We start from the raw sequence: 26,129 nt of genomic DNA on the forward strand, positions 1-26,129 counted from the left end.
CTGTTAAACTATACATTGATAACTAGCTGAGAACATAATTCAAAATGTCAAGATAAGTGAAAAAGAAAGAAAGAAGCAAAATATCAAAAAGAAATCTCAACTTACAAACAAAATAATGAAATTTGAGGCAGAAAGGAAGACAGAACACGAAAAAAGAAACCCAGGCATTTTAGTGACAGAATGGATATACAAATAGTTTTCTGAGCAGTTCAATAAGTCAAGGTATATCAAGGTGCTTATTTCAATCTCGGTCTCTTTTATCTAGGGGCTTGAAAACCCCCACAATTCTTACAAATTAAAACACACACAAAATATCTCCCCAAACAATGAACAATAATATAACTCATAACTAATATAACATGGACTGGACATTTGTTATTCATCAGTCACATTTGCAAAAACTTCATCATGCTGGCAGATGTGAATGTGTGATGTATTGTGTAAAAAAATTCCATCTCACACGGCATAAATAAATCCCTGCGCCTTGAATATGTGCGCGATATAAATTGCATAAAAATATAAAAATTATAAAAAAATTAAAAAAATAAAAACCTGCGCTTAGAACTGTACCCACGGAATACGCGCGATATAAGCCTCATATTGATTGATCATGCAAGAATTATCATTTGTTCTGGTCAACTCATTATCTTTTGTTGTTGCCATTGTACAGTAGAACCTCCCTTTTATCCAAAACTCTCACCGAACAGAAGAACAAATCCAAAAACTGATAGACTGCTAACGTTCCAAAACTTAGAATGGTAGGCAAAACAAAACGTTACATTTACTAGTACGTCAACCCAAACGTCCTTGAAGTAGACAAATAGACCGGCACTTATATAACAGATAAAGAACTTATCTCAAGATCGTGTGGCTCGCTTGCAAAAAAGAAGGCAGTCTTAACGTGGAGGTAAATTTAGAGAGGTTATGAATACAGAACTTGTACAGAATACAGAATCTTTAATTGCCCAAGGTTGGGATTTGTGATGACATTGCGGTTAAGAAACATTTCAATCCAGCCATATACACCAACACACGCATCATTTATACAAACTGATCAACAATATTAATTTAAAAACAACACTGGACAGCATAAGTTTAAAAATACATTCACTAAAACTAGCAGTATACACTCAAAGCTTCCTCGCCTCAAGTCACACACACACACACACACACACACACACACACACACACACACACACACACACACACACACACTCTCACACACACACACACACACACACACACACACACACACACACACACACACACACACACACACACACACACGCACACAAACAGACAATCTAAAATTTGTTGTTTGTTTGTTTGCTTAACGCCCAGCCGACCACGAAAGGCCATATCAGGGCGGTGCTGCTTTGACATTTAACGTGCGCCACACACAAGACAGAAGTCGCAGCACAGGCGGCTTCATGTCTCACCCAGTCACATTATTCTGACACCGGAGCACTAACCCCATAATGCCAGACGCCAGGCGGAGCAGCCACTAGATTGCCAAGTTTAAAGTCTTAGGTATGACCCGGCCGGGGTTCGAACCCACGACCTCCCGATCACGGGGCGGACGCCTTACCACTAGGCCAACCGTGCCGGTAAAGACAATCTGAAAAGGCAAGGTCTTAAAAGGGAGGTGTCGCTGTAGTTGAACACCTCGTCATTCCTCTGCCTGCTTGCACATTTTCATGTTATGAAATCTCAGCCACAAGAAGTTTTTGAAATTTGTTGTTGTTGAAATAGCTTTAAAATCAAAAAACAAAACGAATTCTGTACTCACAAACACAAGAACAGCACAATACAATACGAAATAAAATGTTCGCTTGTAGAGGCTTCTTCAGGACCAACAAACACAAGGAGAAACAAGACATTCCTCCGAGGTAGGAAAAACACCCCCGTCCTTACCATTCTCACTGCCACCAACTGAGAAGGTTATTTCCCTTTGACCATTAACATGTCCCTCAATAAGTCCTTGTAGAATCTTAATCCACCAATAACTCCCTAACCGTGTGTTTGACTGGTCCCAATTTTTGTAAGGACCGTCTCAGGAATGTATAGAACCTGTTCACCAAGTTTGGTGACGATCGGTCCGTTCATTCTTGAGATCTATATGCGAACACAAACACACAAACACACAAACAAACAAACAAACACATCGACCGAATCCTATACACACCCCTATACCGGGGGTGTAACAAGAAGCAAAAGCAGGACGGAACAAAAAAAAGGTATGAAAAGAAGATAGAGGGGAAACAAACATATATTCTTTCTTTATTTGGTGTTTAACGTCGTTTTCAACCACGAAGGGTTATATCGCGACGGGGAAAGGGGGGAGATGGGATAGAGCCACTTGTCAATTGTTTCTTGTTCACAAAAGCACTAATCAAAAATTTGCTCCAGGGGCTTGCAACGTAGTACAATATATTACCTTACTGGGAGAATGCAAGTTTCCAGTACAAAGGACTTAACATTTCTTACATACTGCTTGACTAAAATCTTTACAAAAATTGACTATATTCTATACAAGAAACACTTAACACGGGTAAAAGGAGAAACAGAATCCGTTAGTCGCCTCTTACGACATGCTGGGGAGCATCGGGTAAATTCTTCCCCCTAACCTGCGGGGGGTACTTTCTTTCTTTCTTTCTTTATTTGGTGTTTAACGTCGTTTTCAACCATTCAAGGTTATATCGCGACGGGAAAGGGGGGAGATGGGATAGAGCCACTTGTTAATTGTTTCTTGTTCACAAAAGCACTAATAAAAAAACTGCTCCAGGGGCTTGCAACGTAGTACAATATATTACCTTACTGGGAGAATGCAAGTTTCCAGTACAAAGGACTTAACATTTCTTACATACTGCTTGACTAAAATCTTTACAAAAATTGACTATATTCTATACAAGAAACACTTAACAAGGGTAAAAGGAGAAACAGAATCCGTTAGTCGCCTCTTACGACATGCTGGGGAGCATCGGGTAAATTCTTCCCCCTAACCCGCGGGGGGTACAAACATATATTAGTTTTAAAATGTTTATTATTATTATCATTGTTATTTTGGTTTTGTTTTACAAATGAGATAATAAACGGCCTCGAACAGTATATATATATACACATACCACAAACATGACCGATCTGGAAGTCGTTTTCACAGACACACTGTGTTGTAATCTGATCGCAGGCAGCTCCACTCACACAGGCATTTTGATTGTCCCCCACGCATGATTCTCCGGTCTGCAACACTGAACATTCAGATACGGTATATGGTCAGTGCTCAAGAACACGGTGAAAAAACGCATGTTTCGGACCAGCATCAAAAAAGACCGCGAGGAACAGTTGCTGGTTGCATGGCTTGAACTGCTGCTGTGGATCATAAAACAACTGTTTGATTTCATTCCACGGCGTATGTGGATGGTGTTAAGTCAGAAGAACCACCAGTCCCGATATTAAAGATGCTGACAGTGAATTAAAGGTAAGTTTGATACTCGATTTTATTTGAAGCGAGCACGCCTCTCGACGCCACCTTGAAAAAAAATTCCTTTAATCTGGCAGGGGTCTGTACCTGTGAATCAAGGACTCACTTGGGACCAGTTAAAGTGTCCCTTATTAGCAGGTGGCCTGTGATGACAGGTATACATTTCTGTCACACTAATAGGCCAAGGGACATGGGCAGGGGTCCTTTCTTCGGAGGTGTGCTCTCATCGTGGGGACTCACAATTGCAGGTACCTGTGTAACTCGTGTACGCCATTTTCCAAATCAGCTTTTGTGCAATATTATATGCATAGACATATACTAGGTGCAAAAATTAACTTAACATTATTTCACATGACAGCAATGAAAAAAAAGGCTTATCTTACTCTAATTGTTCATTTCAAAAAGGCATATGCGTTGTGAGTTTACTACAGAATTCAGTTTAAGAGAGGTCCTGCTGAGATAACACGTGACAATTTTTTCAAATTCACCGGATAAACAATGTACGCTTAATATACATGTTTGTAATCAAGAGTTAAAAATCAGCCCAAACTCGGAATGAATGCAAACAAAATTCACCAAACTTCGGACATTAGAATATGTGGCAGGGTGGACAAAAAAAAAAAGACCACGATGTTTAATCAAAGACACGATCCTGTTCGTGCAAATGATCAAGCTCATCGTGTTAGTTTGTTTGTTTGTTTGCTTAAAGGCATATGTACTCGATGACTATACACGCTAATTGCTTTACCAACAGCTGGAGACATGCTAAATTAAGTTCCCTGCAAAATATTGTGGTCTAGGACCCCTTCAATGTTGAGATATGTTAATTTTCATTTTGATCTGGATCGTCCTATTTATAGATTTGGCAACACATGTAACGTTGATGCAAGGGAGCTAACACCGCGGCTTTGTTGACATCCTCACTTTTTCAGAGGCTAGAACAAGCTGTAATGCATGTATTATGGTCCGCGCATGGTGACATATCGTCATTATATGGTCTTATGGTGCGTTTGACATCGATTATGGGCAAACTACACTTTGTAAACACGGGAGCGCGTACATATGCCTTTAAGCCCAGCCGACCACGAAGGGCCATATCAGGGCGGTTCTGCTTTGACATATAACGTGCGCCACACACAAGACAGAAGTCGCAGCACAGGCTTCATGTCTCACCCAGTCACATTATTCTGACACCGGACCAACCAGTCTTAGCACTAACCCCATAATGCCAGACGCCAGGCGGAGCAGCCACTAGATTGCCAATTTTAAAGTCTTAGGTATGACCCGGCCGGGGTTCGAACCCACGACCTCCCGATCACGGGGCGGACGCCTTACCACTAGGCCAACCGTGCCGGTGCTCATCGTGTTAGATCTTGCCAGGCTTTTCAATGCGATAAGATCGTCCCTCCACTTGTAAATATACCAAGAACCAAGAGCATGACTCAGTGCTTTCTGTTCAAAGTGGTATTTGTGTTATGATTCAGTTATTTTGGCTTTTGAGAAAATTAATTCATCAAAAAGCTCCAACTCTGTGTAGGAATAAACTGTCAAGAATTTGATTTTTGAGATGTGTCCAAATAGAAAAAATCACATGCTCTTATCCTGTGTAAAAGCGTGGACAGATCTAGGCATCCTGAACTCAGGTCAAAATGAGTTACTTCCCTTCGGGTCTCATTTATCCCTGACAGGATGCCTTTGTTTTCCTTCTCTGGAGAGGAAATCGATTTTTTTTAACATTTTTAGAGCTTTTCGTAATGTGTTATTGATATAAGCAGATTCGCGATCGTCGATAATGATTTTTCATGGTGTTTGTTTGTTTGTTTGTTTGCTTAACGCCCAGCCGACCACGAAGGGCCATATCAGGGCGGTGCTGCTTTGACATATAACGTGCGCCACACACAAGACAGAAGTCGCAGCACAGGCTTCATGTCTCACCCAGTCACATTATTCTGACACCGGACCAACCAGTCCTAGCACTAACCCCATAATGCCAGACGCCAGGCGGAGCAGCCACTAGATTGCCAATTTTAAAGTCTTAGGTATGACCCGGCCGGGGTTCGAACCCACGGCCTCCCGATCACGGGGCGGACGCCTTACCACTAGGCCAACCGTGCCGGTCTTTCATGGTGTTGTGTAATTTTTAAATGACAAAGGAATTGATATGTAAGACAGTTTCAAGCGAGCTATCTTTCGCGGGTGTATTTACTGTGCAAACAACTCTAAATATGGCAAAAGTGTCACGTGACAATCAACTTTGGCTACGAAGCAGACGACACTTTTTCCGTAACTAGTTGGGAGTGATGCAACAATATCACGGTCTCCTTCCCACAGCAGTCTCAAAATTTCGACTTGTTTTGACCTTAGACCGATGTCTTTATTCCAGCGTCGCGGACGACGCTGGTATCTGCGGTCGGGAAAAACTTGCCACAGGAGAATAGTCTCCAAGCCAAAGCAATTGAATTTGCCACAGGGCTCCGCCATGAGCAAAACTCTCCAAGCCAAAACAATTTCAAAGCTGGGAAAAAAAATTTACAATTTACCCGAAACGATTAAACACAGCTTTCGGGTGTTTTTTTTAATCTAAGATGTACATAAATATACCACTCCGACCATAAGGAAACAAACAAACAAACAAACAAAAAAAGACCGAGAAGAGCCGATCGAGTCAATCCGAGACTAACCGAGAGGACCACGGCTGTCCCAGGCAAGCGAAGGCCAGCGGTAAAAATAGCCAGCGGGGCGATATCACTTTGTCCGCACGTCGCTGGGCATATCAGCGCAGTTCAACGTTGCCAGAGACAAAAGAAGCGCTTTACTCAGGTAAAGGAATGCGGCTCACTGGAGGAATGTTTGAAAACTATCTGTGCTCGACTGCGAGCAGACCACAGGCACATTACACCCAATACAGTTTGGACTTGTACTGGCAGAGAGCGAATGCAAATTCTTGTAGGCATACACAGACGCAACATAGCATATACAGACAATAACACCCACAACACTTCAACAGCATATGAAAGGAATAAAAATAAATCCGCAAATCGCGCACAATACACCAGTTAGAAAAACAAGGAGTACCAAAGCGGCGTGCAGAAACTAAACTGACTCGGAGACTGAGAAGAAACATTTATCACACGATGTGGATAGCAAACATTAAAATAAAACAGATAAGTCAAGCAAAAAATAAACACAAATATCGAAAACAAAGGTAAAGAAAACAAAAAGAGATGCTTGCCGACAGTCAGTGTGTGTGTGCGTGGTTTGTGCGTCAGTGGTGTGTGTGTGTGTGTGTGTGTGTGTGTGTGTGTGTGTGTGTGTGTGTGTGTGCGTGCGCGTGCATGCGTGCGTAGGCTACGTTCTTGTGTGTGTGCGTTCGAATGAGAAAGAAGAGAGAGAGAGGATTGAAGAATGAGGTCACGCTCTCTGTCACATGAATACATATACACACACTGAAGGCTACCTCGGACACGAACACTTGCCAACAACTGTGGTTGGACATGCTTTTGAAATGGAATATTTTTTCGACATGATTTCTGGACATACGAATCCCGCTGTGTTGCCTACTGATGTTGCGAATGATGAAGGTTTTGAGTTGACTGACCTTGAGGAGGGATTGCATCAGGCGTTTATCGTCTCAAATTATATCCTTGCTACTTTTCAGGAGTCAACTATTGCCATTCATGGTAACTTGGATAGTCAATGTTTTTATTTGTTTGATTCCCATCAAAGAAACAGAAATGGTAACCATTCTTCAAATGGCGCTGCAGTTTTGATGTCATCAAGTTAATTCCTTTGCAGAATTGATTGATTTTCTCAAAAGCCATTATCAATGTGTTTATCAATTAACACCTGTTCATTTCTGTCCAACTGCAATGCAAACTCAATGTGGAGGAAACAAGGATTCATTACAAACAAGTCATCCCTGTACATCAACAGATTTATGTACCTCAATCAATACTGCTAGTATGAGTGACAGGAATCTAAAAGAAAAAACAACCAAACGCAAATGTACTACTACTTCTACGACTCGTTTGAATGTAAAACAGAAATGTAACACTATCTGTGACAATGACGGTTCTACGACTCGTTTGAATGACGGTATAGATCGAACCTTAACCCACAACTACGAACATTTGTGTCAGACTTTTTTGAACAGGAAAATATGCCTCTGTTCAACAGTAACCAAAACATGGAAGATGTTTTTGAAACTTTACAGAAATGTAACACTAGCCTATCTGTGACAATGTTGCTTTTGAATTGAACCCATATTTGTTGAACAGGAGAGAATGTTCCTGTTCAACAGTGCCCAAAACACTGAATCTGACGTTTTTGAATCTTTTCTGTCATCTAACTGAATCTGACGTTTTTGAATCTTTTCTGTCATCTAACCCAATTGCTCATGACTTCATCGATCTTGAACATGCCTACTTTTCAAAGAAAGACAGACAAAAGCGAAATCTGCATGTTAGCCATCTGCCTGAAATGGTCAATGCACTTTTGTAAAATTGTCACAGCTGTTATGCACTTTTGTGAAATGGTCAGTGCTGTTGTGCACTTATGCAAAACTTGGTGCTGTGCTGTTAACATTTGAACTTGCTACTATATAATCGCTGTATGCGCTTTGTGGTAATAATGCACTGTTGTGAAAAGTTTGCGCTAAATGTTGGCACTATGCATCATTGTTGGAGCACCCTCCTGTAGATGCACCATGCTGAAAAATGTACTTATGTGAAATGTTTCGTGTAAATTATTGTCACAATAATGTTTTGTGCGCCCCCATGTATGTGTTCTGTGCTAATAATGCACGGTTGTGAAATGTCCGTACACATTTTGTGGCAATATGTAATTGTTAGTGCATCCTCCTGCGGATGCTTCGTGCTAAAAATGCACTTCCATTAAAATATTGTACGCTCATGTCAACTGGTACTATATTTTCAATTGTTTCTCTGTCAATTTCAGATGTTTGTTTCCAATTACTTCAGTATCTCCCTGTTGCAATTCCAGGTGATTCATTATGCATGTGCCAATTTGAGGTGTTTAAACTCTGATTCCTGTATTTACAGTGTAAAATTAAAACTATTGTTTTCAAACATTCCTATGACACCTGGTAATGGTTCTGTGTTTTTTTGTAATTTGTATTTTGTTTTTCTGCAACAAATATTTGAAATGGATCTGAGACTGACTTACTACTTTTAGCACTCTTTTTCACCACATTCCCACGTACAGATATTGCAATATCAACTCTTCCTTTCTACCTGTTTCAAACAAGCTCTATTTTTTAATTAAAAAGTTGTTTTTTTCTTGTGGCTGTTTGATCAATTCATAGCAAGCATTGACTGAAATAAACAATTTATATATCCAGCACAACATGCAATTCATTAACTTTTGACCCTTACCTTTAACACTTCCCAAAATAAATCTTTGGTGGACATTGCATCGACGCTGTTCATTTTGAATGAACATTTTTCTTGTCATAACTGTGAAGAACAGAACGGAGATCACTGTCGAAGTCGGCCATTCTACAATCACGTTCGTCTTTCGTCTGTTATCAGAAACATTAGCGAAAAACATATGGGGGATAATTCTGTTTTCCTGTTTTGATAGATTTCCCTTTAATGCGCGTAGTAATTATTCATCCTGTCAGAGAGACCACTGAGCGATAGCGTGGTCCGATGATTATCAGAATGAGATCTATGGTGATTTACACAATGGTTAACACAGGAAGAAAATACAGTGGAACCCCCCTTTTACGACCTTCCACAATCTGAGAAAATCAGGTCTTAAACAGAAGGGAGACTTTATTTGGGTGTATATTTACATAGGTTATGAACACAAAGTCTGAGAAACACACAGGGTCTTTAAAAGGGAGGGAGTTCTAGACTTCTATCACCCGAGATTGACAGACCGTCCGCTGCAAACTGACCAATGGTAGGTCAGGTCATCATACACTTCCGGCCTTCCATCCCATGGGAGATTTTCACATACTTTGTCGCCTCTTTAACTTTGGTGGTCTCAACAGGGGGGTTCCACTGTATCTTTAATCCACTCACAGCAAGTGTGAGTCATCAGGTCACAGGTCAGCTGCTGTCCAGATGGGTCAGAGCAGGGGTCACCCTTTGGTGAACACGGCAGACGTAGAGTCAAGGGATCCGCATCTTGCATACCTGTACCAGGTCGGCCAAGCCGGACTGAAAAAAGTGAGAAAGAAGCAAAAAATGTCAGAGGAAACAAGGTGGTATGAAGTTTTTCTTGCCGCTTAGAGGCACGCTCGTTCTGGGGAAAACGGTTCAGCGAGCTTACTATCTGGTCATAGGCTTTTGAATAGGATAGGACCGCTTCTCCAAGCAAACAATGATCTTTACACAGACTTTCTACAAATACTGATCATGACACAGACTGTCTACAAATACAGATTATTACACAGACTGTCTACAAATACTGATCATGACACAGACTTTCTACAAATACTGATCATTACACAGACTTTCTACAAATACTGATCATTACACAGACTTTCTACAAATACTGATCATTACACAGACTTTCTACAAATACTGATCATCACACAGACTTTCTACAAATACTGATCATTACACAGACTTTCTACAAGTACTGATCATTACCGGCGCAGACTTTCTACAAATACTGATCATCACACAGACTTTCTACAAATACTGATCATTACACAGACTTTCTACTGAAATACTGATCATTACACAGACTCGGACTTTCTGCAAATACTGATAATTACACAGACTTTCTACAAATACTGATCATTACACAGACTTTCTACAAATACTGATCATTACACAGACTTTCTACAAGCACTGATCATTACACAGACTTTCTACAAATACTGATCATCACACAGACTTTCTACAAATACTGATCATTACACAGACTTTCTACAAATACTGATCATTACACAGACTTTCTACAAAATACTGATCATCACACAGACTTTCTACAAGTACTGATCATTACACATAAATAAGCAAACAGTACAGACACTATCCTAGGCCTTCTGAACAAAAGCAGTTTCTCTACCAAAGGTTGGAGAAAGGGCCCCCCCAATGATCAGAATGGACCCAGCGATGACATAAGCAATAATCCATTTCCTTTGACGTGTACCTGAAACACAGGACATAAAAACAAGTCGCGTAAGGCGAAATTACTACATTTAGTCAAGCTGTCGAACTCACGGAATGAAACTGAACGCACTGTATTTTTTTCACCAAGCTTCGTCAATCCCCGCGAGAAGGAAATCGCTCACCTCCCACGTGCAAAACGCAGTGATATGCACACGCCAGAATAGCGCGGTAGCGTATTGTGCTAAGCAGGAAAGCGCGCTTTTCTGTATTCGTGTTAACTTTCTGAGCTTGTTTTGAATACAACCTATCATATCTATATGTTTTTGGAATCAGGAAACGATAAAGAATAAGATGAAATCATTTTTGGATCGATTTCTTAAATGTTAATCGTAAGACTAATTAATCTATTTTCGTTAATTGTGATCACATTTTAAGAGTAAACATGACATATGTATATATTTTTAGATTCAGAATGTCATGAAGAATACGATGCAATCAATTTTAAATCTGTTTGCGAAAAATCGATTTTAATGACAACTTTAATGAGCAAACTCATTAATTAATTTGTAAGCCTCCAAGCTGAAATGCAATACCAAAGTCCGGGCGTCGTCGAAGATTACTTGACCAAAATGTCAACCAATTTGGTTTAAAAATGAGAGCGTGACAGTGCCGCCTCAACTTTCACGAAAAGCCGGATATAACGTCATCAAAGACATTTATCAAAAAAATGAAAAAAAACGTCTGGGGATATCATACCCAGGAACTCCCATGTAAAATTTCATGAAGATCGGTCAAGTAGTTTTCTCTAAATCGCTCTACACACACACACACACACACACACACACACACACACACACACACACACACACATACACCACACCCTCGTCTCGATTCACCCCTCTACGTTAAAACATTTAGTCAAAACTTGACTAAATGTAAAAACTAGGCTAGAGGATTTGAATTTGACCACTTGTACATGTCTATAATGGTCACTTTCACAGATAACAGGGCCAATTGTGCGAGAAGGGTAGTGGTATGTGTGTGTGTGTGCGTGTGCGTGTGCCGTGTGTGCGTGTCAGTGTGTGTGTGTGTGTGTCAGAGTGTGTGTGTGTGTGTGTGAGTGTGTGTGTGTGGGTGGGGGAGTAGTCGGCGTGGGGAGCTGTGTTGGGGTGTGGGTGGGGTATGGGAATTGGGTATGGGTGCAGGAGGAAAGTGCGGGGGGATTAGTTGTACGGGAGTGGGGTGGGGGGGGGGGGGGTGTTAGCCTGCTACCCACAATTGACTCAGCTGTTGGGTACAAGAGGGTTAATTAACGCTTCCTTTACCAATCACAATGTTCAGACACGAGTTACATACAGCAGCAGCTATTTTGTGTGTGCACTGACTGGCTTTTTGAGAGGCTTCGTATTTGTCAGCTTTGTTTCTTCCCTTTTTGGATGTCAGGAAAAAAGAAGAAGAAGACGATGATTAAGACGAAGAAGAAGAAGAAGAAGAAGAAGAAGAAGAAGAAGAAGAAGAAGAAGAAGAAGAAGAAGAAGAAGAAGAAGTAAATAAGTGGTAAAAAAAAAAAATAAAGAAAAAGGAGGAGAAGAAAAAGAAGAAGAAGAAGAAGAAGAAAAAAAAAGAAGAAGAAGTCCGTAATTTCTTACAGGTAAAAACGCATGTTTTCCTCTCTGTGGATGATCTGACGCTGACTCGGTTCCAGTGTAGCGCCGGTGTAATGTCCTGTTTCAGACAAAAAGAAACACAACACAAGCTCGTGAAGAAATCGACGAGCAAACTCTAATGAAAGCTTTTGAATCAATCAGCTTCCGAAAGATAATAACAAACTTGCAAATACCTGTACGCATGCAAACACGTTCCCTTGTCTGCGTGTGCAAGCACAAACACACACACATGCACGCACCGACAGAAAGACAGACAGACAGACAGACAGACAGACAGACAGACAAACAGATAGACAGACAGTAAGACAGACAAACACACACAAACACACACAGACACACACACACACACACACACACACACACACAGTCACATTTGACAAAAACTGAAGAGACTACTTTTAGTCTTGGCCCAGGTGCATGAAGCAAAACTGGGTGCCATCCGACTGGGTGGAAATAAGTTATGGGGTCTGACTAGCTGAAATCACAACATATTTCAATTTCAACTGACCCCACAGCGGCGTACCACCAGTTTTTGTGGCACCCAGTTTCGCTTCATGCACCTACTGACCTCAGCCCAGAGATCATTGTGGCGTTTTGTTTCAATGCAGGGTACACTGTTTGCAATATTATGGGTACATGTACACTGTTTGCAATATTATGGGTACACTGTTTGCAATATTATGGGCACATGTAGGGCCCTACAATGTTTGCAATATTATGGGTACATGTACACTGTTTGCAATATTATGGGCACATGTAGCGCCCTACAATGTTTGCAATATTATGGGTACATGTACACTGTTTGCAATATTATGGGCACATGTAGGGCCCTACAATGTTTGCAATATTATGGGTACATGTACACTGTTTGCAATATTATGGGCACATGTAGGGCCCTACAATGTTTGCAATATTATGGGTACATGTACACTGTTTGCAATATTATGGGCACATGTAGGGCCCTACAATGTTTGCAATATTATGGGTACATGTACACTCTTTGCGATATTACGGGTACACTGTTTGCAATATTACCTCTGTTTCTTCTGGTGCATACTCGGCAGTAAGATTAACTGCCTGTAGATTAATCTCCGTGGCGTCTTCAATGTAATCAAACCCATTTTCATCAGTTTCTTCAGTCTCTTTGCAACTGTCAATATGTCTCTGTAAGTTGAAAACGTCAGGGATTCAATTATGCAGTTGCAGGATCAATCTATTGAGGAACTGACTCATCTATCTATTCATCCATCCGTAAGTCCAATTCTCACTCCATCCATCCATCCACCAACACATCCACACAAAAAAGGAATTACATTATTTACATAAATATTTTGACGTAATTGTTGTTAACCACACACACACACACACACACACACACACACACACACACACACACACACAGGAAGCGGGGAAAGGGAAGTGGTATATGTGTGTGTGTGTGTGTGTGTGTGTGTGTGTGTGTGTGTGTGTGTGTGTGTGTGTGTGTGTGTGTGTGTTGGGTAGGGGTGCGTGTATAATATTGGAGGTGCGTGTGTTGCGAGGGGTGTACCTCAAAGTCTGAAAATTGCACAGGTAAACCGCAGCGAGCACAAAGAAGAATTCGAAGGGAACAGGAATATTCTAGATGCATGGCCATGTTGCGTGGAGCAACCTTAACCCCACACATGTTCTGACAGTCGGTCGGGTTGAAGTCGCACTGTGGTAGATGTCTGTCCTGAAAACAAAAAGAGAAAAGAGAGAAACAAAATTGTTTAGTATCCTGGTGCAATAGCACCTTATAAACAAACACAACCAAAGGCACTGAAAGCAGGGCTATGCTAACGAAATAGCACACGCGAATGCACACATGCACACAAGCACGCTTGCACGCACGCGCACGTGCACAATTATTTATTGCTGGGCAATTATTCTATACATGTAATATGTTACTGGTGTTGGTGGGTGCTTCACACAGTGTCCGTCTGTTCGTCCGTACCTACATACACACACGCGCGAAAACTGGCACACGCACACACACACACACACACACACACACACACACACACACACACACACACACACACACACACACACAGATAGACACAGACACACTCACTCACTCACTCACTCACTCACTCACTCACACACTCACTCACTCACTCACTCACACACACACACACACACACACACACACACACACACACACACACACACACACACACACACTTTGTCTCTCTGTCTGTCTGTCTCCCTACTCTCTGTCATCTCATCCATACCTCCATTTCTCCCAAAGGGCCTATGTGTGTACAACCGACGTCCTTGTGTGTACAGTATACAATGGAATAGTTGATCTCTCGCCTCACGCCAATCAGCGGATGGACATCGTTTGACCCCAACTCTTGTCTGCAAATGGGGCACAGAGATCGAAATCTGAAACAAAGAAACAGTGCTTATGGAAACATACAATAAAACTTAACAGAGATCGAAATCTGAAACAAAGAAACAGTGCTTATGGAAACATACAATAAAACTTAACAGAGATCGAAATCTGAAACAAAGAAACAGTGCTTATGGAAACATACAATAAAACTTAACAGAGATCGAAATCTGAAACAAAGAAACAGTGCTTATGGAAATATAATAAAACTTAACAGAGATCGAAATCTGAAACAAAGAAACAGTGCTTATGGAAATATAATAAAACTTAACAGAGATCGAAATCTGAAACAAAGAAACAGTGCTTATGGAAATATAATAAAACTTAACAGAGATCGAAATCTGAAACAAAGAAACAGTGCTTATGGAAATATAATAAAACTTAACAGAGATCGAAATCTGAAACAAAGAAACAGTGCTCATAAAAACACGTAATAAAACTTCACTGAACTGTCTGAGAAAACAAGTTTTTTAAATCCTAAAAGATTCTTAAAGACAGGATGTCTTTAAAGGGAGGCACATTTACAGATTGTATGAAGAGAACATTTGTGACCCTCCACCACGGAATGAGTCGCATGTCACCTTTGCATGATTTTCATATTTTTACATTTTCCTAAAGAATTTGTTATGCTCTATCCAGTGGTGAAAACCGTTTTAGAAAAGAGCGAAAACTGTTTGAGTTATAAGCCTGTGACTAAGGTGACCCTCACACTGTTACCATCTCCGGACTTATATCAAGCCTAGCGCAGAACCGCTCGAGGTGACTTGCGACTCCGGCATTTCGTGGTGGAGGGTCACATTTGAGAGAACGAGGAAGAAGTCTTAAAACGGGGGCTTTTCAAAACATAGATAACAAAGTTGTCCCCCTTTAAAAAAAAATCCTAACATCCCAAGTTACCAACCGGATGGGAGTCAGTCGCGGTGTTGGATTGGTTGAAATTGAGATTTGTTGTGATTTCAACGATTCAGGCCCCGCGGTTTGTTCTCACCCGTTTGGGTGGTACCCACTTTCGCTTCGTACACCTCAGCCCTGGCTCCCACATTTTTCCTGATTTTTATATTTAGTCAAGTTTTGACTAAATATTTTAACATCGAGGGGGAATCGAAACGAGGGTCGTGGTGTATGTGCGTGTGTGCGTGTGTGTGTCTGTGTGTGTGTCTGTGTGTGTGTGTGTGTAGAGCGATTCAGACTAAACTACTGGACCGATCTTTATGAAATTTGACATGAGAGTTCCTGGGTATGAAATCCCCATACGTTTTTTTCATTTTTTTGATAAATGTCTTTGATGACGTCATATCCGGCTTTTCGTGAAAGTTGAGGCGGCACTGTCACGCCCTCATTTTTCAACCAAATTGGTTGAAATTTTGGTCAAGTACTCTTCGACGAAGCCCGGGGTTCGGTATTGCATTTCAGCTTGGTGGCTTAAAAATTAATTAATGACTTTGGTCATTAAAAATCTGAAAATTGTAAAAAAAATTAAAAATTTATAAAACGATCCAAATTTACGTTTATCTTATTCTCCATCATTTGCTGATTCCAAAAACATATCAATATGTTATATTTGGATTAAAAACAAGCTCTGAAAATTAAATATATAAAAATTATTATCAAATTTTTTTTTTCGAAATCAATTTAAAAACACTTTCATCGTATTCCTTGTCGGTTCCTGATTCCAAAAATATATAGATATGATATGTTTGGATTAAAAACACGCTCAGAAAGTTAAAACGAAGAGAGGTACAGAAAAGCGTGCTATCCTTCTTAGCGCAACGAATACCCCGCTCTTCTTGTCAATTCCACGGGCACTGCCTTTGCCACGGGCGGTGGAGTGACGATGCTACGAGTATACGGTCTTGCTGCGTTCAGTTTCATTCTGTGAGTTCGACAGCTACTTGACTAAATATTGTATTTTCGCCTTACGCGACTTGTTTTTTACTTTGAGAGGTATTACAGGGCGGGTTGCACTGAACGTACCTGATGGCCTGCTGCAGACAGCCCTGACAGTAGTGATGTCCACACACTGTTTCCACAGCACTATCAGGGCGGGTTGCACTGAACGTACCTGATGGCCTGCTGCAGACAGCCCTGACAGTAGTGATGTCCACACACAGTTTCCACAGCACTATCAGGGCGGGTTGCATTGTTCGTACCTCACGGCCTGCTGCAGACAGCCCTGACAGTAGTGATGTCCACACACTGTTTTCACAGCACTATCAGGGCGGGTTGCATTGTACGTACCTGATGGCCTGCTGCAGACAGCCCTGACAGTAGTGATGTCCACACACAGTTTCCACAGCACTATCAGGGCGGGTTGCACTGTACGTACCTGATGGCCTGCTGCAGACAGCCCTGACAGTAGTGATGTCCACACACAGTTTCCACAGCACTATCAGGGCGGGTTGCACTGTACGTACCTGATGGCCTGCTGCAGACAGCCCTGACAGTAGTGATGTCCACACACTGTTTTCACAGCACTATCAGGGCGGGTTGCATTGTACGTACCTGATGGCCTGCTGCAGACAGCCCTGACAGTAGTGATGTCCACACACTGTTTCCACAGCACTATCAGGGCGGGTTGCATTGTTCGTACCTCACGGCCTGCTGCAGACAGCCCTGACAGTAGTGATGTCCACACACTGTTTCCACAGCACTATCAGGGCGGGTTGCATTGTACGTACCTGATGGCCTGCTGCAGACAGCCCTGACAGTAGTGATGTCCACACACAGTTTCCACAGCACTATCAGGGCGGGTTGCATTGTACGTACCTGATGGCCTGCTACAGACAGCCCTGACAGTAGTGATGTCCTCACACAGTTTCCACAGCACTATCAGGGCGGGTTGCACTGAACGTACCTGATGGCCTGCTGCAGACAGCCCTGACAGTAGTGATGTCCACACACTGTTTCCACAGCACTATCAGGGCGGGTTGCACTGAACGTACCTGATGGCCTGCTGCAGACAGCCCTGACAGTAGTGATGTCCACACACTGTTTTCACAGCACTATCAGGGCGGGTTGCATTGTACGTACCTGATGGCCTGCTGCAGACAGCCCTGACAGTAGTGATGTCCACACACTGTTTCCACAGCACTATCAGGGCGGGTTGCATTGTACGTACCTCATGGCCTGCTGCAGACAGCCCTGACAGTAGTGATGTCCACACACTGTTTCCACAGCACTATCAGGGCGGGTTGCATTGTACGTACCTGATGGCCTGCTGCAGACAGCCCTGACAGTAGTGATGTCCACACACAGTTTCCACAGCACTATCAGGGCGGGTTGCATTGTACGTACCTGATGGCCTGCTACAGACAGCCCTGACAGTAGTGATGTCCTCACACAGTTTCCACAGCACTATCAGGGCGGGTTGCACTGAACGTACCTGATGGCCTGCTGCAGACAGCCCTGACAGTAGTGATGTCCACACACTGTTTCCACAGCACTATCAGGGCGGGTTGCACTGAACGTACCTGATGGCCTGCTGCAGACAGCCCTGACAGTAGTGATGTCCACACACAGTTTCCACAGCACTATCAGGGCGGGTTGCACTGAACGTACCTGATGGCCTGCTGCAGACAGCCCTGACAGTAGTGATGTCCACACACAGTTTCCACAGCACTATCAGGGCGGGTTGCATTGTACGTACCTCATGGCCTGCTGCAGACAGCCCTGACAGTAGTGATGTCCACACACAGTTTCCACAGCATCTCGCATGAGGTCCCTGCACACTCCGCACAGCAGTCTCTCCTCCTCTTGCACCGGGTCGTACGTGTAGCCAGACATTGTAACCTGCAAAACATTTCTTTCTTTCTTTATTTGGTGTTTAACGTCGTTTTCAACCATTCAAGGTTATATCGCGACGGGGAAAGGGGGGAGATGGGATAGGGGAAAGGGGGGAGATGGGATAGAGCCACTTGTTAATTGTCTCTTGTTCACAAAAGCACTAATCAAAAAAATTGCTCCAGGGGCTTGCAACGTAGTACAATATATGACCTTACTGGGAGAATGCAAGTACAAAGGACCCAACACCTCTTACATACTGCTTGACTAAAATCTTTACACTTTGCATAAACTTGAAAAACCATGATAAAGAATTAAGGCAACTACCTCAAATCGTAATTTAAAAGGCAACGCCTGACGCGATCACAAAAACATACCTAAAGCGCAGTATGCAGGTCAGCTGTATCAGGTGTCCCAATTCCATTCATCGTCATATTCTATTTATTTCTGATGGTTGCAGATTCCTCGAGGCAGATACATACCGTTGAATTCAAGAAGTCAATTCAACTTGTAATCAAGCAAACACATGCACATTCCGTGTACCACTGCTTCGGGGAATTCCCGCCGTTTTCCTAGAAAACCTTCAAAAGCAAAGTACCTGTAGCACTGGGAAGGAAGGTATTTTTCGGTGCATATGATCTATGTTTTATAATTTATCCTATACTCTTATCTTAGATCGTATGAAACGAAGAATGTCTACGGTTGCATGTATCTGCACTTTTGTCAGTTTCAGTTTCAACACTGAGTTAGGACTGTGAATTGCAAAACGCTAAAAATAGTAACTTACACTTACCTTCGTGCAACGCCCCGCTCTTGTGTTTCACTTGTTCGCACCCTCACGAAGTCAACCTTTGTGAGTGCGCCTCACTCTTCCTAGTTCTTTCGTTGCGAATGTTGTCACGTCTAAGTACTGACAGCAAAACTCTAAATCCTTCGACAATGTCGTGCTTCACGCAATGCCATAGCTACTCAAGAAAGTGATATAAATTTCTATCACACATGTTACGAGACATTACGAGTCCCCTCCACGAAGAAGCCTTGAACCTCCCAACACGGCAAATGTGGTGAAATATGGACGCGAGCGTGAACAGGATAGTATGACGGCTTACTAGTGCCAAAACCTAGGGTTACCATTTTCACGTGAAAATTAGTAATTAAACAGTGTTAATTACTAATTTTCATGTTTGCCTCGTTTTCGGTCACAGTAGTCGGACTTTAAGAGTCCGCACTGAGAGACTTCAACGTCCGGCAAACATCACTCTCACACTATTTCTGAAATATCTTTTAATAGAAGGCCTCATCGAGCAAAGTTATCCGACTGGAAGATGCATGTCACCGTTGTCTGCAATAGCGCTTTCCTGAACGTTGTTTTGGGTATCTTAGAAAAGAATAATCGACCCCGAAAACTGTCGAATCGAAGCCGCTGTTCGTAGCAGACGGACTTTTGATCGGCTGTGGTCTCACACTTTCACAGATATCTTTCAATATAATTTCTTATTCCTCCCCCGAAATCGGCGTATGGCTGCCTGAATGGCGGGGTAAAATCGGTCATACACGTAAAAATCCACTCGTCTAAACAACATGAGTGAACGTGGGAGTCTAAGCCCATGAACGAAGAAGAAGAAGAAGAAGATTTCTTATTCGACAAGTTGTCGGGCAGACAGCCGTACCTCATATTTGTTTCCACTACCACACTCATAAATTTGCTTTGTAGTGTAATAATGAAGGAAATGTTCGAACCGAGAGAGGAAAAATGGCGGCCGGCCGGACATGTGCTAAAGGTCCGACCACTAGCAGACGGATCTCTTCGATCGAGACTCACACACTTTCACAAATATCTTTCGATAGAATTCGTTATTCAACAAGTTGTCGGACAGACAGTTGTATGTCACGGTTATCTACACATGCGCTCAGCTCTTATTGTTAATTTGCATCGGATTAAAAAACTATGGACCAGAAAAGTTTCGAATCGAAGGACCATTGTTTCGCTCAGGCCGGTGTAACAGTCACGCATGCGCATTGAGCCCCCACAGTCACGAGGCACATGAAAATTAGTAATTAACGCGTGAAAATTACTAATTTTTAGTTTTGGCGCTAGTAAGCCGTCAGGAAGCGAGCCAAAACTGAAAATTAGACATTAACACTTGAAAATTAGTTAATTAACACGTGAAAATTATTAACTTTGAAATTTAACGTGAAAATTAGTAAAATTTTCTCGTGAAAATTATTAACTTTCACGGGTTAATTACTAATTTTTAGTTTTGGCGCTAGTAAGCCGTCATAGGATTCTCTTCGCGAGAGTCTGAGGCCTCGTAGCGTGGCACAGGCGCCCGAAGATGATCAATTTCAAGATAATGTTCATCCCCTGTGAACCGGGCCGTGAATCATAAACACCACCACAGATTTGGTCTCGATTTGGTTTGAACAATTCATTCAGAAAATTCCAGATAATATCCCAACAAGCAAAGCTTACACACAGCTTCTAGAGCTTTGTCTCGGTTTACGGTAGGCCGCGCATCACTGATCCGGAAGGCATACAGGCCTTACATTCTTTATTGTTCATACAGTTAATACAAACAAATGCGGCATGGGCAATTGCGGGGCTTGACTGCTCTCAAAATAAAAATACATTAGCAACCCGGCACTGAAAACATAAAGATATCCGACGTAATCAAGACAATATCATTTGGATACATACAAAAAGTCTAAGGCGAGAACTATTTGCTGAATCAAAGACCATTCCAACAACAACAACAACAAAACACCAACAAGGTACAGAGCCAGTTGGCAGGCAGTGACCACAGGCCAGTTCTACTGGCCATCAACTTGCAGCTACCCCAATATCTGGTTTGGATGGAAATACAAGAAGGTTGTCTGGGAAATGTTCTCACACCACTCTGACGAATACTGCAAGGGAACCAAGGGGGACGGTCTCAACATCAACCGAGCCGCCGAAATGTAGGCAACCATACCAAAGATCTTCTAGGCTACGCTATCTTTGACCATACACCGTTTTTCAGTTGGGGATGCATGCAGGGTATTTTTGCGTTGATATAATTCATCGAACTCGGACATGGACTACAGGATCTTCTCCATGCGTACTTGGTCTACGAATAGAAGTCATAGAAGAGGGATAAGGCACTGGTAGGTCAGCACATACGTTGACCTGGGAGAAGGAACATGTTTCACTCTTGACCACATACATGTCTGTGACTCTTGACCCACGAAGATAAAATCAACAACAACAACAACAACAAACAGGGTCATACACGGCTTAAACGCTTCGCATGGAAGAGATGTATATACAGAGATCTGTAGCAAGGGGATCCATGTATCAATTTTTGTAGTCTACGGCTTTGAAATTTTGCAATGTGGATCTCAGACTTTCGAATTGTCATAGTTTGGTTTTGAAATGGTTTACTGCCTACTTCTTTATTTTAAACAGCGTTATAACTAAAAGGTCTCAGTGATTATTAAAATTAATGGTCTCAGTTCGCGGTCATGAAAAAGCTCGCTGAAGCTCGCATTTTTCATGATCCGCTAACTTCGACCATTATTTTTAATACTCACTGAGACTCGGCATGTAACCTCTACATAATGTCTTACTCTGTAGTATTTTTTTAAATTTTTTTTTACATTAAGTCAAGTACTGATTTGTGTTTTTACCTGGGCAACTTTCGCGAAAACTTCGCGAAGTCTTTTTACCGAGAACTCAGTGCTACATCTTCGTGCGGCCAGCTTCGCGAAGTCTTTTTACCGAGAACTCAGTGCTACATCTTCGTGCGGCCAGCTTCGCGAAGTCTTTTTACCGAGAACTCAGTGCTACATCTTCGTGCGGCCAGCTTCGCGAAGTCTTTTTACCGAGAACTCAGTGCTACATCTTCGTGCGGCCAGCTTCGCGTAGTCTTTTTACCGAGAACTCAGTGCTACATCTTCGTGCGGCCAGCTTCGCGTAGTCTTTTTACCGGGAACTCAGTGCTACATCTTCGTGCGGCCAGCTTCGCGAAGTCTTTTTACCGGGAACTCAGTGCTACATCTTCGTGCGGCCAGCTTCGCGAAGTCTTTTTACCGGGAACTCAGTGCTACATCTTCGTGCGGCCAGCTTCGCGAAGTCTTTTTACCGGGAACTCAGTGCTACATCTTCGTGCGGCCAGCTTCGCGAAGTCTTTTTACTGAGAACTCAGTGCTACATCTTCGTGCGGCCAGCTTCGCGTAGTCTTTTTACCGAGAACTCAGTGCTACATCTTCGTGCGGCCAGCTTCGCGAAGTCGACTTCACCCAGTTAAGGACAGGCTTAACACCAGAAGAAATGTACCTTCAACAGCCTACAACGGGCGATGACCTCGCCCGTGTTCTGGCAAATGAACAAACTAGTTACTTCGGCTGAAGGGGTCTATGTCGACCAAAAGAGTGGGATTCCCTGTAGGTGGAGTTCCTGGAAGGGGGTTCCCTGTATACAGGGAGTCCCACAGGGGGAGTTCCTGTAGAAACTACGATAACGCTCAATCTTGCGCCCAGCGCGTGACTGCCGTAGTTACCTTACGTTTCTTCCTCTTCCAAAATGGCGGTTCCACAGGAAAATCTGTTTAAATTCCTGAATTCACGTGCGGCATTCACCCAAGCTAACATGCTTGGCTGAAATATCCAAAAAAGATAGAAAAACATCAAATTCTATCGATGTCGCTAAGCATCACGTCACTTTCAGCGAGATCAATGAAATTCTACAGAAACTCCCCCCTGTGGGATTCCCTGTATACCGGTAAACCCCATACAGGAACTCCACCTATAGGAAATCCCACTCTTTCGGTCGGCATAGACCCCATCAGCGTTACTTTGTCCTCCATTCCCTGTATCGGCCGCGCACAGTAGAAATTAGTATGGAGAGCGTCATTGTAGTGGAACACTGACTACATTATTTCTGCTGTGTTCCGAGGAATCAATAGAAGATGCACTGCCGCTGAACGTCAGTCGATTTGCTGGCAGTTCGTACGCGCGTTCTCGACATACCACTGGGACATCCAATGTCTCTATATTTAATGACGTGCTTTTTGGAATAGATAAGGTCTTTACGGTGTTGTGCAATGGGATGGACAAGAACAAAAATGCCCTAGTGGAAAAATAAGAACCCCGGCACTGTAACGAAGTCAATGGCAGTTTGAAAAGTAAAAACACTACATCACAGAAGAAAGAATTCAACTGAGTAAACTTTACAGGCAACAGCATAAATATATAAGTTTGAAAACGAGAAAAACAAATCAGCAGACAAAAATGTGCTTCAGATTTCAAAAAGGACATAGTCATGAACCGACTTTGAATGGGGCCAATGGTTGGAAAACCTATGACACAAAACCGTCATCATATGCTTGTTGGGACCGCAGCCGTTGCCAATGAAAAGCAAATCATCTGAATGTAATTTCAGCGGGAAGAAAATAAAATAAAGGGAATGTATAACATAAAAGGTGTAACTGTTGCAATTGGCTTAGACTAACACAAAAGAGAAAGTAGAACACATTAAAAAAAAAAAAAAAAAAAAACCACACACAGAACTGAAACGGGCTTGTATTAAATTCAAAGCAACAACGATTTTAAGTGGTGTCGAGTAAAATTAAGAAAGATGAACACTTCGTTGACCAACAGCAGTGCTGTGAACTCAACAGCGACCCCACTTGCTGAGACAACAGAGGATAGCGTGGAGGAGGTGGTAAGGTACTACACCAACTTTCCTCATATCTTGCAAGGAGGTAAGTTAGAGTATTTACTTTCCGCAATAAATCCCATGGTAATTCCTTCATAGTCACTATAGGCATCGTGAGCGCAAAATATCACAGATGTAAGGTAGCGGGGGGTAATTTGGACACCCTAGGAACTAGACGCTGTAGCTCGCCCATGGAAGTCAGTCAAAAGTCAAATTTAAGGGGCTTACTGTCAGGTCTAAGTGCCTATGTTGGACATGAGTTGGTTTATACGATTTGTTTGTTTGTTTGCTTAACGCCCAGCCGACCACGAAGGGCCATATCAGGGCGGTGCTGCTTTGACATATAACGTGCGCCACACACAAGACAGAAGTCGCAGCACAGGCTTCATGTCTCACCCAGTCACATTATTCTGACACCGGACCAACCAGTCCTAGCACTAACCCCATAATGCCAGACGCCAGGCGGAGCAGCCACTATATTGCCAATTTTAAAGTCTTAGGTATGACCCGGCCGGGGTTCGAACCCACGACCTCCCGATCACGGGGCGGACGCCTTACCACTAGGCCAACCGTGCCTGGAAGTCAGTAATGATAGACGGCTATCCCCGAGTACGCTAGTACTTGGGTCCAGCAGACTTTAATTGTGTGTCTGTCTGTGTATCTGTCTGTCTGTGTGTCTGTCTCGACTTAACAGCTTATTGCTGGGAAACTACTGGGCGCAGTTCGTTCAAAAGTTGATACACTAACTTGATAATAGGTCCGATTGATCGTATTAAAACTTCATAATGTTACCTGGGACCTAAATGCGAAATAATCCACAAAATCGACTCTTGGCGGTGGGCGCGATTCGCGGTGGGATAGAACTGCTGTGCGGCTAATAGAAGAGCCAGCCAGCCAGCGACACCGGGTTCGATTCCCGGCATGGGCGGTCTATTTTTTTTATTTTTTTTTAAAATTCTTGTTTACTATTGTTTATTATGAACGTTTTAATGTTTTATTTTACTCTAATAATTTTTTTAATTGTGTAAATATACACAGTACAGCCAGCCAGCATGTGGCCACCAGGCTTTGCGCTGCGTCGAGCTATCGAATGAAAGTGAAAGCATCGTGGTTCAGCGTCCGACCATATTCGCTTCTAAAAACAATGCGGACTTGATCGAATTTTCTGCCTGACCTTCCGCTCAAAAATATTTAAATTGTTTTAAAAAGCCAGCCAGCCAGCAACACCAGGCTTTGCTGCGTGCGTGCTGCGCGACCTAATTTTAGGAACGAGCAAAGTTAGCATTCTGGGCATTTGAGTTCACTGGCAAAATTGTCAGAGTTGTTGGCTTGGTGGAAAGCGCGTCTGACTATGGCCAAAGTGATCCGGGTTCGATTCCCGGCATGGGCGGTCTATTTTATTTTTTTATTTTTTTAATTTTTTTTAAAAATTCTTGTATACTATTGTTTATTATGAACGTTTTAATGTTTTATTTTACTCTAATAATTTTTTTACTCTAATAATTTTTAATTGTGTAAAATAGATAAATATTTTTTTAATTTTTTTTAATTTTTTTTAAATCCACGTGCACAAGACAAAAACTTTCATACTGGGGGAGCGAGCCAGTCTGAAGAGTACTCGGGTCCAGCGCGAGCGTTTTTTATGTTATATCTCACGATTGGGTTTAGACCTACACGTATGCAAGTGAAATAGAGGATCTAATCTGTTTTGTCAACACACGGATTTGTTTCTTCACATTTCAGTTTAGAAAACATCAACTTAGCTGACAGGTCGGGTATATTGAACAAGGCAAAGTTCAAATTAGCCGAACTCATTTGCAGAGGTAATTAACCCAAGTCGACTCTCCTTCATTGCTGCCAGAGCTTTCTTCTTCAGACCATTTTCCATGACTGAAAGGCCAGAGAGTAGAGATATACATGCAGTGCATTTTTGGAACATCAAAACTCACCTGGATTCGCTCAACAGCTGTTTTACGCAAGGTGTCGGCTATATTAAACAAGG

At 42.4% G+C, this 26,129-nt stretch overlaps 2 protein-coding genes across 8 annotated transcripts in view; one reads left to right on the forward strand and one right to left on the reverse strand.

Annotated features, from left to right (window-relative positions):
• LOC138978092 (cell death abnormality protein 1-like) overlaps window positions 1-19,630 on the reverse strand; it is a 35,417-nt gene extending 15,787 nt beyond the window's left edge. The window contains exons 1-9 of one of the 3 annotated variants that reach the window (XM_070350730.1): window positions 19,226-19,630; window positions 18,299-18,441; window positions 14,492-14,645; window positions 13,786-13,950; window positions 13,272-13,400; window positions 12,219-12,294; window positions 10,526-10,609; window positions 9,529-9,666; window positions 3,126-3,248 (exon numbers count right to left, since the gene is read on the reverse strand). In XM_070350730.1, coding sequence (XP_070206831.1) covers window positions 3,126-3,248; window positions 9,529-9,666; window positions 10,526-10,609; window positions 12,219-12,294; window positions 13,272-13,400; window positions 13,786-13,950; window positions 14,492-14,645; window positions 18,299-18,435 — 1,006 coding nt within the window. In that variant the 5' untranslated portion in view covers window positions 18,436-18,441; window positions 19,226-19,630. Of the gene's footprint in view, window positions 1-3,125; window positions 3,249-9,528; window positions 9,667-10,525; window positions 10,610-12,218; window positions 12,295-13,271; window positions 13,401-13,785; window positions 13,951-14,491; window positions 14,646-16,626; window positions 16,809-18,298; window positions 18,442-18,809; window positions 18,959-19,225 lie in introns of those variants that run through there. The other 2 variants (XM_070350731.1, XM_070350729.1) reach the window with 2 other exon arrangements.
• Window positions 1-26,129, forward strand: part of LOC138978090 (agrin-like) — a 391,935-nt gene that overhangs the window by 227,577 nt on the left and 138,229 nt on the right. The window lies entirely within an intron of this gene.

The sequence above is a fragment of the Littorina saxatilis genome, linkage group LG10 (assembly GCF_037325665.1).
Source record: "Littorina saxatilis isolate snail1 linkage group LG10, US_GU_Lsax_2.0, whole genome shotgun sequence".
NCBI classification, from domain to species: Eukaryota; Metazoa; Mollusca; class Gastropoda; order Littorinimorpha; family Littorinidae; genus Littorina; species Littorina saxatilis.